Raw genomic sequence first — 16,489 nt, 5'->3', positions numbered from 1 at the left:
TGGTCCGGGAGATTCTCGCGAAGTACATTGGTCGATGGTTCCACTCTAGATTCTCAATTGCTAATCTGGTACGTGCTGACTGTTGGACCCTGAAATGGCGCCCGGGAGAGAGCTTTTCCTCGTGATGGCGCAGGTGGTGATTCTCCTGCTACAGAACACGGTCTCACTTTGCCATGCGCATCTGCGGCACATTCTGAGGAGGAGAAGGGCTGCCCAGCTGATTTTCCACAGCGAAAAATTGGGTACAGCTTCACGTAGGTCCACTTTGCGAGGGATCCGTCTGCGGCAGCGATGGTATGTGCTGGCGGACATCAGAGAGCACAGAGACTGCTGGGTATACCCCCGGAGCCAGGACTGGTGGGAGCGCATAGCCCTGCGTGTATGGGACGACACCCATTGGATTCAGTGTTTTCGGATGAGCAGGGGGACCTTCAATGAGCTGGTGGATGCCCTGAGGCCGACCCTGGCACGCCAGTCCACCAACATGCGTGAGCCCGTGTCCGTGGAGAAGAGGGTGGCGGTGACGTTGTGGTGCCTTGCCACCGGTGCATGCTACCGCGTTGCAGCAGATCACTTCGGTCTGGGGCTGTCCACCGTTTCGGATGCTGTGCTGGAGGTCTGCTTCGCAATTGAGAAGGAGCTACTCTCGAAGACAGTGTGCCTCGGGGACGAGGTCGGGAAGGTGTGTGATGGCTGCAGGAAGGGCAGGGGGTTTGCGCCGGCTGGAACAAAGGTGGTTTGTGTTGTTTTCCGTGTTCCCGATGGTGCGCTACTGCGCATTTCCAATCATGCGTGTTTCTGGTCTCTGTTTCAGATAATGGATGGGTTTACAGCGCTGGGGTTCCCTCATTGTGTTGGGGCGATCGATGGCACTCACATCCGCATCGGTCAGCCCCGTGGGAAGCCGGACCAATACGGTAACCGAAAGAACTACTCCTCCATCTTGCTGCAGGGGACAGTGGATCACACCGGCCGTTTTGTTGATGCAGAGGTGGGTTGGAGTGGCAAGAACCACGACGCCTTCGTCTTCCGCAACTCGGCTCTCTGTGCTGCAATGGACAATGGGGCTTTTGTGCCTGGGAATCCTTCCCTGACAGTGAATGGTGTTTCAGTGCCACCGCTGATGATCTCGGATGGTGCTTATCCAATGCGCCGGTGGCTGATGAAGCCGTACGGAAAATTGGCTGTCACACCGCAACAGAAATACTTCGACCGCTGCCTGGCACGGGCCAGGAACAAGGTGGAATGCAGTTTTGGTCGTCTGAAGGGACGCTGGCAGTGCCTCCTCCATCGGCTGAAAGCCAGAGAGGAGAACGTGGTGACCATTGTTACCGCGTGTGTGATCCTGCACAACTTGTGCGAGGCCAAGGGACATGCAGTGCTTGGTTCACTGACTGATCCCATGCCCTTGACAATGCCCGGGGATGGACTTGAGTATGGGGAGAACGACAGGGGGATGCTAGATGAGGGGAAGAGGGTTCGTGACGCAATGGCTGCATTCATGTATTCCAGATGCGGACGGTGATGCTCTGGCTTTCTTTGGGGGGAGGGAAAACCCTTATCCCAAAAGTGCCAATATTGCAAGGAAAAGTTTGTCAATAAATGCCAATAAATGGTTGTTATTGCAGTCAAACATTTTTCGCTTTCCTTGTCCGTTCCTGGGTGCGGGGGGAATGCAGACCCGGCAGGTTTTGGGATTGCCGCCTTTGCGCACTAAGTTGCATCCCCCCGCAAATGCGCAATCACGCGCCAGCAGGCGAATGCGCGCTCCGTGCCACCACACGTTTTCTGGCAGCCCCCGCCATGACCGTTCCTCCTTTAGGGGTTGGGTTGAGGAGTGCTGGGAGGGCAGACAAATATTCAGTGCTAACTGGGATCCCTCCATTACTTTATGCGGGTCACCGGCACATCTAAGCCGGTGACTACAGACAGTGGCATAGCCGTATCGGTTACCCAGTTATTTGAGTCGCTTGCATGTTCGGGCTTGCAGAAATGTGCAAATGCGGCGATACACTCATGCTGTCAACCCTTGGGTGAAAATTCTCGGGGAGTGAGGGGGTGATCAAGAAATCAGTTAGCGAAAAATACTGCGTGCTGCTGCACTATGGGGGCGGGGCGCTGACGCGGACCTCGGTGGAGGAGAATGCTGGGGGGCCGGCGGCAGCTTCTCGGGAAAGCAGGGCAACGAGCACCTGCACGGATTGCCGCTTCCAAAGTCACGCATGCGCAGTTGCGCTTTCGCGCGTTAGCGCATATCCTTGCAGTAGCAGCTAAAAAAATGGCCGCCAGCAAGGGCCGCTACTGGCGGGATCTGGAGGTCGAGGCCCTGCTTGACCTCCTTCTGCAGAGTGGACGTGCCAGCCGCATCATGGGCAGCCACCACCTGCCCACAAAGGCTATTTTCTCCAGGGTTGCCCGACAGCTGGGTGCGAAGGGTTGGCCCAGGACCGCGGACCAGTGCAGGTCCAAGTTTAAGCGCGTTAAGGCCGACTTCTTCGCAGCCCTGGAGCAGTGGCAGGGCATCCCAAGAATGAGCGCCAGGCCGCCGTTCTTTGAGGAGATGCGACGGCTCTGGGAGGCGGCTGGCAGGCCTAGCTGGGAGGACCGGAGGCAAGCAGGTAGGTGGAAGGGGGGTGGTGAGTGGCAGGCGGCAGGGCCCGTTTTGGTGGCTGGTGAATTGATCTCGGCCTGGTCGCAGTCTTGCCCTCCCGTTGGTGTTCTTTGCCCTGCCACATATTAGGGTGTCAGTGGTGCTCTGTTGAGGCCCCCAGCACTGCCATCAATCCCCGGTGGCCATTCCAGACAGGCCAATGATGCCCAGGTGGCACACAGACTTCCAGGTGGCATGCAGACAAAGTCACAACCCCTCCCCCCCATCTGCCAAAGTGGAATTTCCCAATATGGAGCAGGCAACCCTATTCTTGGCTCACCTGGGAGCTGTAGTTTCCATACTAAGTGGATGCCCAAATAAAATAGCGGGCTGTGGAAAAGTTAGACATAGAAATGTTGATGGTCAGGGCTATAACTTGGAGAACAAAGCTTCGCTGGTCTATTGACCTTCACTTTCACTGAAGACCCACGTTTGTGCATCTCTTGCTGGATACACAGCCACACAGGCCCAGTGAAGAGTGCTCCTAAGAATGTTTTTTTAAGAAATCGCTGCCCCTGGGTCAAGTAGTTCTTATTTCTAGTAAGCATTTTTAGGGCTGCACCTGCTGTTCTGTGCACACATACTTGGAATTAGGACCCATTGAACTCAGTAAGACTTCAGCAAACATGCACACAACTGCAGTCTGAAGACTAGGTCACAACCCCCCCCCCCGTCTGCCACAGCGACAGGGTGCCGTGAGGTGCGGAAGACCATTGTGCCATTGCATGCCAGCTGTGCACCAGAGATACCAACAACCCACCCCAATCTCTTGCAGCTGCGATGAGGGCGAGGGCACGCCCCAGAACTGCAGGGCAACCCGAGGAGGCGGCAGAGGCGGAGGAGGAGGAGGAAGGAGAGGCCGAGGAGGAGGAGGGTGCTGAGCGTGGGCCCAGGATCCGTGAGGGAGAGGCGGAAACTATGGAGGAGGCGCATGGAGGTGAGAGGTGCTGCACAGATGATGGCAGTGAGTGCAGCAACGTTGGGGGGGTGGGGACTCTGGCCCGTTCGCTGATCCATCATGCCCCAATCTCTTGCAACAGGCCAGGGGGAGCAAGGGATTCCGCCAGCCGAGCCACCAGCAGGCGAGGAGCTCGTGGGTCATGAGGAGGAGGAACAGGAATGGGAGGCGCCACCTCCACAGGGAGAGGAGTGGCTGGTGGAGGTGGAGTTGGAGGGACCTCAAGGTGAGCGGTGAGCAGTCGTGCCGACATCGCCACAGCTGTCCTGCGGCACGGCACAGTGCTGCGGCAAAACGTGCGCCAAGATGGGGTGGTGGGGGTTGAATGGGGGGAAAGGAGAGGAAAGCTTGTGTGGTGTGGGGGTTGGGGCCCACGTTCTCACCCTCACAACGCCTCCTTTCCCATCTTGATTGCAGATGCACGGGGGCACGAAGGCCGTGGTGTACCTGAGGAAGCAATGGAGGGGGCGGCCAGGGGCTCGGTCGTTGCCGGGCAGAGCGGGCAACCACCTTCCGCTGCGAGGCGGCCGACAGAAGAACTGGGTAAGAGCAGGTCCCGGCGCACCCTACAGCCACCTGCGCAGCACCACAAATGGCCGTAAGGTGCATTGTGCGCATTTGTGCGCAGGCGTTGTGAACCAACTGTTTTTATGTATTGTTAACAACAACATGTTTCAAATCTATTTATTTAAACGAAAGATCACTTGAGCACAGAGGCCCGCCCCCAATGCTGGATTAACAGCTGTTACCATCTTCACGCTGTCCACAGTGTCGGCCCCTGGCGAGGGGACTCCCGCCACCATGGAGGAGCCGACGACGAGCCGAGCGGCGGCCCATACACCGGGTGCCCAAGAGGGGAACAGCAGCATCCTTGAAGCCATCAAGGGCCTGGAGGGGCGGATAATGCTCTCACGTGAGTGAGTCCATGACTGCCTTTCTGGGAGGCCTGAGCTCACACTGAGGCAGTCCTCACCTCTGTCACAGAGCGACAGAGAATTCCACACGCAGCTCTCTCCAAACCCTGGTGGTGTTAAAGGAGCGGCCACAGGCTGGCAGGTTCCTCCCGGCATCTGCCAACTCCACTTGTGTTGGCAAGGAACAGACCGCTCCCTGACAGTGTGTGGCTTTGTTAACCACTGGGGAACAAATTAGACACATGTGGCTGCATCTGTCCATGTGCCTCGCTTGTTTGCAATCTTAGGTTTTCCCCGGCTCCCACTTCAATTTAAATAACCCCCCCCCTTGGATGGGAGGCCTTCACCTATGAAGAGAGGGGCAAGGAATTCTAGGCATGATGGGGATGTGGGGGGGATGCGGGAGAGTCCCAGGCATAAGAGGCAGAGATGGAGTGTGGCGGGAACTAAGGACAGCAAGGGAGAATGGCCGGGAGTTCCAGGCATCAGGGGCAGTGGGGAGCATGGGAGGGAGGCCAAGACATGAGGGGCTGTGAGGGGAACGGTGGGGAGTTCCAGACGTGAGGGGCAGAGTGGGGCATGTGCGAGAGTCCCATGCAGATAAGGGAGTGAGATTTGAACTGATACATATCTTTGTTTTGTCCACAGTGAACACGCTGCAGGGCAGGATGGACACCGTCGAGCGCCTCCTGCTCTACCAGGGTCGGAAACACCGGGCGCTCGAGAGACGTGTGCGGGCCTTGGAGGGACAACTGTCCGCACTAATGCCAGCGGCCACTGAGCAATGATGGGACTTTGGGGGGGCGGGGGGGATCTGTTAAGGTTGAGTGTTTTCCTGTTAAGTAAAAGTTAGAGTTGAAAACAACGGTCTGATTGTCCGTGTTTTCTCGATAGGTGGTGGTGTGTCTGGGGTGGTGAGGTTTTGCAGTCTTCTGTCCGTGGGGGGGGGGGCTGGGGGAAGGTTGGGCAGAGCTGAGGAAAAAGGCGAGACTCGTCTACAGGGTTAGCCGATCCCTGGACCTGCCCACACAGGACCGCTTGGGGACACCCTGCCTTGGCTGAGGACGGGGGGAAGGTGGCCGGATGATCACCCCCTCATCCACCTCCCCCTCATTCAGCGCTGGAGCTGTGAGGACGTTGGATTCAATCACCAGGGGTGGCCGCTCTGGAGCTGCTGCCAGCGGTTGCTGCATCCGGAGCATGGCCTCTCCAAGTGTTTGCAGCGTGCTGACGGCAGCACGCATCACCTCCAGGTTCTGGCCCCAAGCATTCTGAAACATCGCCTGCTCCTGACGGGTCACCTCCATGAACTCTTGGCGCCACCTCTGTGCCTCGGAATGCTGCCTCTGCCGCTCGGCAATATCCTCGCGGTGCTGAGTGTCTGCCTGGCTCATCATCCTGTCCGCGGCCTCAGCGCCACCGTGGGCCCTCCGCTTGCGGTTCCTTATTGCTGAAAGTCGTGTTCCAGGGGACAGCTGGGCCGGATTTGGCGGAGGGCTGCCTGGGGGGGGTGGAGAAACAGCCCAGAGGTGAACACAAGGCCCCACCATTCCCCGGCCATGGTCCCCCCATCAAGCCCTCGGACCCCAACTTCCCAGGCATGCGGCATTGCAAGTGTGCGGTACCTGAGACGCCGCCGCCTGGCGAGGGCGGGCTGTTCTCCTTATCCAGATTGTCCTCCGTGCTGCTTCCCGAGGCGGACTCGTTCTCATCTGTGAAAAAGGCAACATTGATAGAACGCACTTTGGGTTACCGTCAGAGGGCATGGCTGCACTGATTGCTTTCCACCAACATTTGGGTGGGTGCCTGACGAAAAACACCATCACTTGGGAAGAAGTGCAGCCGCCACCGTTCCCTCAGAGCCCAAAGCAAGCTGATGCCGCAATTCAGGCCCACAGCGGGAAACGCATTCAAAGTACATGCCTCGAAAGAGCACCACAGTGCTCTTTCTTGCCGTTCCATTTGCAGAAATAAATGATCAGCCCCGAGGATGGAGCACACTCAGATAAACAGCCACTTGGGGAGGGGGGTTAACTGGAAAGTGTTTGGCCATGAGGGTGACGCATTAGCAATTCTCACGCCATTATCTATTGTTGGCCACAGACTGAGGTATTGCTCCAGTGGCCACACTATCCTGTGCTGGATGGGCTACTCTTGGACATGTTGAGAAGAATCAGCATCCCAAGCATTAGTTTGGCACATCCACAACATGGAGGCAGCTTTGCATGACACTGCATGGCTGTCCCCCCGACACCCACTTGCCTCTCCTTAGCCCTGGTGCACCTGACCTTGCCACAACTCAGGCAATTGAAAACCAACACTGGTGGTCTGCACAATGTGGACTTTCAACGCACTCCCTGGGAGCAATCCAGAACAAGCCAAACAAGCCCACATCATTGCTCCTGGGATTGCAGCCGCTTTGTATTGGCCATGTACTGCCCGCCCCAGAAACTTCCAACTGCTTTTGCCATCACAGCGGGGTTTTTGGTGCCACCCCCCCCCTAGGAACCCCTGCAATGGTCTCCCGACAAGCCGGCAGCAGCACGAGCACAAGCGTGTGTACCTGTGCCTGCGTGCTGTGGTGTCTTGGCTGACGAGATTCCCCCCCCCCAAACAGCCGTCCAATCGGGACACAAGTCTGCGGGGCCAAGGATAGCGACACCTCCCGGGGTTGGATTCTCTGGGAGACAAAATGGCGGTCGATAACAAGGCCACAAGTATTCAGTTCAGGAGGGTCGCACCAATGCAATTGCGCAAATGCGGAACATGGGGCCGGACACTGCCGCATGCCTTGAAGCTGATAATGCATTTGCATGCATTTGCGCAGTGGCGCGGTTGCGCAAATGGCGCCAGCCCCTTTTTTACGGCTACATTGTGGCTCCAGAGAATCCAAGCGCTGTGTGCCTGACCGGCGGACTTCCCGGCCCCCCCCCCCGGACCACCAGCAAGGGACTGCCCAGGCTGTGCCCTGAGCCAATAAACAGAGCACCCACGCTCCACAGAATCCCAGGGTGCATAACTCGACCCAGCAGAGCTGCTGGCGCGCCCCCCCGCCCCCCTGCCCGGCAAAGCACGGACCATTATTGCGGCAGATTCCCAGACCAGCCCAAGCGATTCCCGCGCCCCCCCCCCTCGCCTGTTCCCCCCCCCACGTACCCGTTCCCGCCAGTCCACTCAGGGTCGCATCAGGATCTCCACCGCTGTGCAAGTGGTCATCGTCCACGAAGCCACCATGCCCTGGGAACAGAAGTAGGGCCAGCCTCGTCACATTGCATGCTTTGATCACACCCCCGAAGCACCACCCCCGCAGAAACGGCGCTTGGACCCGGGCCCCCACCTACCTGATGGAAAGGGGGTCGATGTCCTGAGATCATCCGCATTGATGGTGACGAGGTCATGGCTGAAGAGCTCCTCCGAGCCCTCCTGAAGCTCCAGAGGGCCTTCCCGGGCCCTGCCCTCCACCTCCAGCACTATACTCCGAGCCAGCCTCTTGGGGTTAACGCTTGCATCCCCCCTCAAAATGCTGTCCAGCTCTCTGAAGTACGGACAGGTTGTCGGCGCGTTCCCTGAACGGCCGTTGTGGGCCATAACCTTTTTGTACTCCAGCCGCATGGTTTTGGTCTTGGTGCGGCACTCTGTAGCTGACCGCTTGTGGCCCCGCTCAGCCATCTGCCTCGAGATTTTTTGGAAGTAGTCCATGTTCCTGTGGGTGCTTCGGAGAGCTTCCTGTATCTTCTCCTCCCCCCAGAAGTGTAGCAGATCCACAATCTCTCTATGCCGCCAGGACACCCCCCGCTTCCCAGCCACGTCCCCTCCACCAGCCATACTGCTCCCGACAAGGCGATATTGCTCTAGCACAAGTGTGTGTGACTGTGCTCGAGTGCTGTGGTTTCTCAGCCACCGAGATTCCCCCCCCCCGATCACCCGTCCAATCGGCACGCAAGTCTGCGGGGCAAAGGTCAGCGACACTTCCCAGGGTTAGATTCTCTGGCAGACAAAATGCCGGCCGGTAATGAACCCTCAGGTGCGCATTTCATGAGGGTCGCAGTAATGCAATTGCGCAGATGCGCAAAATGAATCGAAAACCCACGTTCGCTGATGCGCGATTGCGCAAATGGCTCCTGCTTTTTTAAAAATGGCGATATTGTGGCCGGCCACCCGGCCACCCGGAAAAGGGGAGTTCCTTTCCCCCCATGATGGATCGCCATGAAGCGGCAAAACCCGGCATGCCGTGTTCCCACTGTCCGCTTATATAGCGCGACGGAGCGCCATGGACCGCAGGTAAGCGGGGACGGCAACTTGCGGGTTTTAACGGGTCTTAACGCTTGAAAAGCGAAATCACTCGCTTTAATTTTGCCCGTCTGGAATCGGCCTAGGTTTCCCAGGTACTCACCGGTGGGGACAAATTCCCAGCTGTTTGCCCCTGTGCCTGCCAATTGCCATCAATTGGCAGGAGGTGGCAAGCCACTCAGCAATCACCCACCATCTGCAGGCAACCCAAGCAAATGCACAGTGCGCGCACTCCCAGCTTCTGGAAGTGACGTCATCACGAGCGCTCTCACACTTTGTGTGGAACTAATTTTGGCCGCAAACAGGCCAATTTTCAATGAATCAGCCCAACATGGCCATCACAATGACATCACTTCCAGAAGTGTTGTTGTGCAGAGGCCAGTAGCGTGCGCACACAAAGCGAGGACCTCCGGTAAGTACTGGGCCTCCCCCTGGTTGCCTGGGGGTCTAATTAAGATGGGGACCATGCTGTGAGAGAAGAGAGGGTTTAAACCTACCCCTCCCCCAAATGCTGTTTTCCTAACCTGAAACAGCTCTAGGGAGCTGCTATGTTCCCCTTTGGGGAAACCTACATGGCAGGCCAAGAAAGGGTAGGCTGGGAAAATGGTGTGGGGAGAATCCTTAAGCCTTCTCTCACACTGTGGCCCCAATCCAAATCGCTCCTGCAAACTGGTTTTCCTGGGAATTATGTTTCCACTCATCCAGTGCATGCCTGATTGTATGTTTAGTGGGCCCAAGTACAGTAGAGCATGTAGTTCGGCCCTGACCGTTGTGCTAAAGAACAGGTATGAGGGTACCCCACTATAGTGACGGGTAGAGTGTGCCAAGGATGCCTTGGGGCAATGGAACGGGAAGCAGGGAGGAGTTAAGGAGGAGCCAGTAGGGCTTAACAAGGCACAGGGAGAGGCGAGATGGATAGTTGAGAAGAGGGTCAGGAATTCGAAGATTACAAAGCCGGTGGTGGGGGTGGGAGTCCGTGTAGTATATCATTTAGAGTCAGTGAGCTCTCGGAATCATAATGGCATCCATCTTAAGGAGACGCCAGCGTCTTCCAGACAGCAGTGCCCTATCGGTGTTTTCCTCTCCTCCGGGGCACCTCCAATCACAGAGTGCTTGGGAAAGTCGCACACTGCTGGTTTTTATGTGGACTTTTCTCATGTTTCTGTTCCACCTTCATTTACAGTGTTCAGTGTGCAGCTTCCACCCCACCCCCCAATTTTGCTGGAGCGATGGTGTGATATTGAACACACTCCATTTGTGCATGGGCTGTATCACTGTGTTGCCTAATCAGTTTCTGCCTTCCACAAAGGCTACCAGCAAATCATACCTCGTGTACATGTCTGGCCTCTGATTGTTTAGCTGCTTTCCAGAATTTGACTCATTGTTCTGACTGTCTGCGCCGTTGTTCCTTCCCTTTTTGAATTACAGCATTACTGTAATCCTAGCCGATCACCAGACTAAGGGGAGGCTGCTTTGGACTGTTATTGTTGAGATTCTTCAAAGCACCCTTACACTGTTTCGCTGCCCCATTTCGTTCATCAATGAAGAATTTTGCTGTGTTTACAATTCTGATGTTAACATCTAATTCATTTTTACTGTGCATAAATTTTGTTCATAGGAAGAACGTGTGGGGTTTGTTTGTTTTTTGGTTAATTCTGCTTCAGTGAACTGAAATCAGAACAATAAGGCTATCTAGAAGACAGGTAAGCCTGATCTCGTCAGATCTCGGAAGCTAAGCAGGGTCAGCCTTGGTTAGTAATTGGATGGGAGACCTCCAACAAAGACCAGGGTTGTAGAGGCAGGCAATGGCAAATCACATCTGTTAGTCTCTTTCCATGAAAACCACGTCAGGGATTGAGGACTAAATTTCATTTGCCCTTACCTAGATAGCCCAGGTGAGCCTGATCTTGTCAGATCTCAGAAGCTAAGCAGGGTTAGCCTTGGTTAGTAATAATAATAATTTGATTTATATACTACCCTTCAGGACAATTTGATGCCCACTCAGAGAGGTTTACAAAGTATGCCATTATTATCCCCACAACAAAACACCCTGTGAGGTGGGATGGGCTAAGAGACCTCTTAGAAGCTGTGACTGACCCAAGGTCACCCAGCTGGCTTCAAGTGGAGGAGTGGGGAATCAAACTCAGTTCTCCAGATTAGAGTCCCGCGCTCTTAACCACTACACCAAACTGGCTCTTGTAGTAATTGGATGGGAGACCTCCAGCAAAGACCAGGGTTGCAGAGGCAGGCAATGGCAAACCACCTCTGTTAGTCTCTTGCCATGAAAACCCCACCGGGGGTCGCCAAAAGTCAATTATGACTAGAGGGCAGGATTTCATTTGCCCTGACCTGGGAAGCCCAATTGAGCCTGATTTTGTCAGATCTCAGAAGCTAAGCAGGATCGGCCTTGGTTAGTAATTGGATGGGAGACCACCAACGAAAACCAGGGTTGCAGAGGCAGACAATAGCAAACCGCCTGTGTGAGCCTCTACCATGAAAACCCCACCGGGAGTCACTATCAGTCAACTATGATTTGAGGGCAGGGTTTCAGTCAGAAGACACACCCCTGTTGGCTGCATGCAAGGCAGGAATCCTCCCTGATTTCTTTCTCCATCTTAGCTGGGGTGGGAAATGGGTCATCATCTCAGCATGTGTTTCCAGTCATGTGTCTCTCAGCAGCTTCTCCTTTCAGCCAAAAGTGTTCACCCACTTCAGAACTTTCTCTGGGGTGTGCGCATTCACCATTGACCTTAAGCATAGTTTCATTTCAGTACTTTCTTATTTAAAAAAACTCCTCCAGTAGCAGCTGACCTCAACTTTTGTAAAGACATGATTCGAAAGAGCTATTTTCTTCCAGTGAGTTTCCTTTCTAGTAACAGCTAAACCAAAGCCCACCTTGTTTTTTTTTTGTTAAACTCAAAGTAAGGGAAGTAATTCATAGAATCCACTGGGGAGATCTGCTGATAAGGAAACAATCTATAACCACTTCTGTGACACTTGTGATTTCCCCCTTCCCTTCCACAGAAGCAGTCAGAGTAATTTCTGCTCTGACAAGGTACTGTAGAAGTAGGGTAGCCAATTCGGGGTGGGGAAAGTCCTGGGGATTTAGAGGTACAGTCTGGAGACGAGAAGGTTTGGTGAGGGGAGGTACCTCAGGGTGATATAATGCTACAAAGTCCGCCCTCAAAAGCAGCCATTTTCTCCAAGGACACTGAGCTGTCCTTGGAGTTGCAAATCCTGGAAATCTCCAGCCCCCACCTGGAGGTTGGCAACCAAACTAGAAGGTAGCATGGCACCTCTAACACAGAATTTGGCCCAAGGTTAATCACAACCTTCCCACCTTTTGAGACAGCATGCATGGCTTTCCCCTCGTCAGTTTTTATCCTGACGACAACCCTGTAAGGTAGGTTAGGCTGAGAGAGTATAACTGGCCCAAGATCGCTCAGCAGGCTTCCTGGCAGAGGGCGTATTTGAAGCCAAGTTTCCCACAGCCTCATCTGGCACTCTAACTGCGACACCATATGAAAAACCTCTGACTGAGACTCTCTCTGCACAAGACACCTTACACGCAGGGCCATATTAACCCATGGCCGGGTCCCTAGGCTTTCAGGTCCTTCGGGGCCCCTCCGGCACTTCAATCTTTCACCCCACTACAGTTGACAGACTGACCCTTGTACGGTAGGTACTAGACCACAGTACATAGCCCTATATCCATTTTGAGGGACTCCTGAAGAATTCTATTCACTGAGTGCAAAGTGCCTTTATCAATAGCATTAATTGTAAATCGAATATTACCCCCCCAAAATGCCCATACACCTTACCTTATCTAATTGTTTGTGCAATTCGAGGGACTTCCCTAAAATATCGTATTTTTTCTTGGTCTCATTGGCGAAGTCATCACAGATGCGCCTGAGTTCAACACACTTTGGTCTAATGGAATCAATTGCATAATGGTTGTTTTGGATCAGCTGGTCTCCATGCACAGCCAGGGACTGGGCTTTTTCCAAAGGTTCCTGTAAAAAAAAAAAGTAAAACATATTTTTAAAGGGTAAGAAAAACGGAATAACCTTCCCGTGAAACAAGAACAAAACAAATTTTCTATAATCCATATGCAAACCTGGGCTGCAATCACGTATCACTGTATATTGTACTGTGGGGGTTGCTGCACTATTGTAATCATTTGGTACTGAACCAGCCGGCCCGCACAGGAAAATTCAATTGCTATTGATTAATACCACACAATAACAGTGCAATATCTAACAATATATGGATGCAACCTGGGAGTTAACTTTGCTTTTCCAAATACCTCTTCCTGCTCTCTGCTGAGCCCCTTTAGGCCTCAACTTCCTTCCTAAACATGATCCTGACGGGCTCTTTCCCTCACTTGTCCCACAATGTTGTGAGCATAATAATCCCCCTTAGTGCTCATCTCTAACTGTAATGAAACCTATGGCCAACATTCATCTGAAGTTAGTTGAGACAATCCTCCCTGTTGGTAGTGTTAGATTTTTCAGCAGCCTTTGACACAGTTGACCACTCCATTCTTATCTACCAGCTTGAATATGGAGCTGGTGTTAAGGTCATATGTGGAATCAGCTGTATGGGATTTCATAGAGGCATAGAGCTGGAAGGGGCCTTAGACCATCCAGACCAACCCCTTGCCCAGTCTAGGAACAGCCTAAGCATTCCTGACAAGTATTCGTTCACCCGCTCCTTGAAGACTGTTTGTGAGGAGCAACCCACCACTAATTCCACTTCTGGATTACTCTTAACGTGAAGTTTTTCCTGGTGTCCAGCCAGTACCTTCCTTCCTGGACTTTAAACCCATTATTTTGAGTCCTATCCTCTGTTGCCAACGGGAACAGCTTTTCAAATACTGAAAGAGAGCAATCCTGTCTCCCCTCACCCTCCTCTTCTCCAAACTGAACATTCCCAGGTCTCTCAGTCTTTCTTCGTAGGGCTCGGTCTCCAGGCCCCTGATCATCTTGGTTGCCCTCCTCTGCACCTGTTCCAATTTGTCCGCATCCTTTTTGAAGTGAGGCCTCCAGAACTGCACACAATACCAGGTGGGGCCTTATCAACACAGTATGTAGTGGGACAATGACATCCTGTGATTTGGATGTTATGCCTTTGTTGAGACACCCCAAGATTTCATTTGCCTTTTTTGCTCATATGAGCACACTGACTGCTCATATTTAGCTTCCAATTCACCCATATCCCAGTATCTTGTTCACATACACTGCTAGACAGAAGTGTATCCCCCATTCAGTATGCATGCTTTGCACTTTTGTTACACAGGTAGTGAACCCTGCACTTATCCATGTTAAATCGCATCTTATTCAAATCTAACCACTTTTCCAGTGTGTTCAGAATCTCACTGAATTTCATCCCTGGCCGTTTTCACACTACTAACCTGCTTCCGTAATGTTGCAAAACGTCGCGCCAAAAATGCGGAAGATAGCGTCCTCTCGCGACAGTTTTGCACAACATCGCACAAAACTCTCGTGAGGAGATGCTATCTTCCACAGTTTTTGTGCGACGTTTTGCAACGTTATGGAAGGAGGTTAGTAGTGTGAAAACGGCCCCTATCTTCAAGGGTGTTTGTTACCCCACCCAGTTTGGTGTCACCTGCAAATTTCTTGAGTAATTCCTTCACACCCTTCTCCAGATCATTTATAAAAATATTGAAAAGCAGTGGGGCCCAAAATCGAGTCCTGTGGCAGTCCACGGGACGCCTCCTTCCAATCAGACATGATGCCATTGACAACTACTCTTTGGATGTGGTTTCCCAGCCAGTTCTCTATCCACTTAACCATCCTAAAGTCCAGTCCACAGTCCTCCAGTTTTCCCATCAGAACATCATGAGGAACCTTGCCATAAACTTTACTGAAATCCACATAAACTACATCAACAGCATTCCTGTGATCCAGTTAGCCTGTTATTCAGTCATAGAAGGAGATGAGGTTGATCTGACAGAACCTGTTGGGGAGCAAATTTGTGCTTCTCTGTATCACCATGTTGTCTGTCTGATGCTGGCCGACTGACACCTTTAATATCTGCTCCGATATTGTCCCTGGGACAGAGGTCAGGCTGACTGGCCTGTAGTTCCTGGGATCATCTTTTTTCCCTTTCTTGAAGACTGGGATGACATTTGCCCTCCTCCAGTCTTCCGGCACATCACCTCTCCTCCAAGAGACCTAGAAGATGATCGACAGAGGTTCCACAAGATCTTTTGAAAGTTCTTGCCGAATGCTACAGAGTTTGTCTTGTGGAGAGCCACAGGGTTCAGCTTTCTCACCCATGGTTTTATCTCGGTTTTTAATTTAGGTATTTTCAATAATTTTGTAAGCTGCCTTGAACTACATGGAAAGGTGGGGTATGAAGCTTGAAATAAATAAATGAGATCACGTTCGTCCCTGTTCTTACCCATCTCTCCTTTGCTTACCTCCCTTTCCTCTCTCTCTGTTGTTTGCTCCTCTGTCTATTCAGAATTTGGTCAGAATCTCCAGGAGCTGATAAGATAGCATGAGCAGTGATGGTACAATGTTTTTATTGCTAAGAAGAAGAATACATTTCTAGTACCAGTCATTATTTGGCTTGTCTAAGAGGCCTAGAAAAAGGCAAACCTGTCCTTTCTCCTCTAATTGCTTCCGTTCCTTCAGAAGAAATTCTACACGGGAGATGCTGTCTCCAATGTCCGTGAACCCAGCCTGCGTTTCCATCAAGTTATCCAGCACCAGTTTGACCTACAAGGAACACGTGCAATAAAAGATGGGACAAATTACCAAATAGCCTACAACTTCTTGACTATTACCAGGTTATAAAAGAGGTTATTTAGGGATCTTCATACCTGCAGAATCCATCTCTTCTCAAATATGAACATTCTCCAGTCGTGAACAGAATAGAACTGAAGGAATATTCCATATATGTTTTCCAGACCAGGGCTGATTCCGCACACGTTGGATAATACACTTCCAATCCTCTTTATGGATTATTCGGAATGGATATTTTTCGTGTGTGGAACAAAAAATCCACCTCACATGACTGATAAAGTGCATTGAAAGTGCATTATCCAACGTGTGCGGAATCGTTTGCCACTGCATATATTCTATAAGGAGCTGATGAACATATTTGCAAGATGTATTTATTTCCCACCATGTATTTTTTCCATTCATATATTACAGGTTAGAAGCATTCACTGGGGGGGGGGAATTAACTTAAAAACTGTAATGGTTCAAACTGCATTTTTCCCCACAGGATTTTGCCCTGCATAGGGTGCATTCAGATAGCTTTGGATGGTGTGCCAGCTGCAGTCATTCCATGAGAGGTAGGATTTGTCCTTTGTAACTCATGCTCTGATCACATCTGGGTTAGACTTCTGCAACCTACTTTACATGGGGCCGCCACTGAAGACTATTTGGAAGCTTTATCAGGTGGACAAGATTACTCACTGGCATGGGTACACACGGGGTGGACACACATTGCCAGTCTTTAAAGATGTACACTATTTACCAATTCATCAGTGAATCAGAAGTTATCATCTAGTTTTAAATGGCTTGGTCTCTCAACTGAGATCAGTTTTAAGGGCCTTGCTGTGGGTGCCTCCACCTTCTGAAAACGGGAGAGTGAATATCAGCAGGGCACTCTCTATGGTGGCCCCACACTCAGCAGTGGCAA

The 16,489-nt window shown here is 52.3% G+C and overlaps 1 protein-coding gene across 1 annotated transcript in view; it reads right to left on the bottom strand.

Annotated features, from left to right (window-relative positions):
- Positions 1-16,489, bottom strand: part of MCF2L2 (MCF.2 cell line derived transforming sequence-like 2) — a 272,166-nt gene that overhangs the window by 183,546 nt on the left and 72,131 nt on the right. Inside the window, exons 9-10 of the mRNA XM_054982756.1 lie at positions 15,439-15,558; positions 12,634-12,825 (exon numbers count right to left, since the gene is read on the bottom strand). Coding sequence (XP_054838731.1) covers positions 12,634-12,825; positions 15,439-15,558 — 312 coding nt within the window. The remainder of the gene's footprint in view (positions 1-12,633; positions 12,826-15,438; positions 15,559-16,489) is intronic.

Source organism: Eublepharis macularius, chromosome 6 (assembly GCF_028583425.1).
Source record: "Eublepharis macularius isolate TG4126 chromosome 6, MPM_Emac_v1.0, whole genome shotgun sequence".
Taxonomy (NCBI): Eukaryota; Metazoa; Chordata; class Lepidosauria; order Squamata; family Eublepharidae; genus Eublepharis; species Eublepharis macularius.
This window is presented reverse-complemented; position numbering and strand designations above follow the sequence as displayed.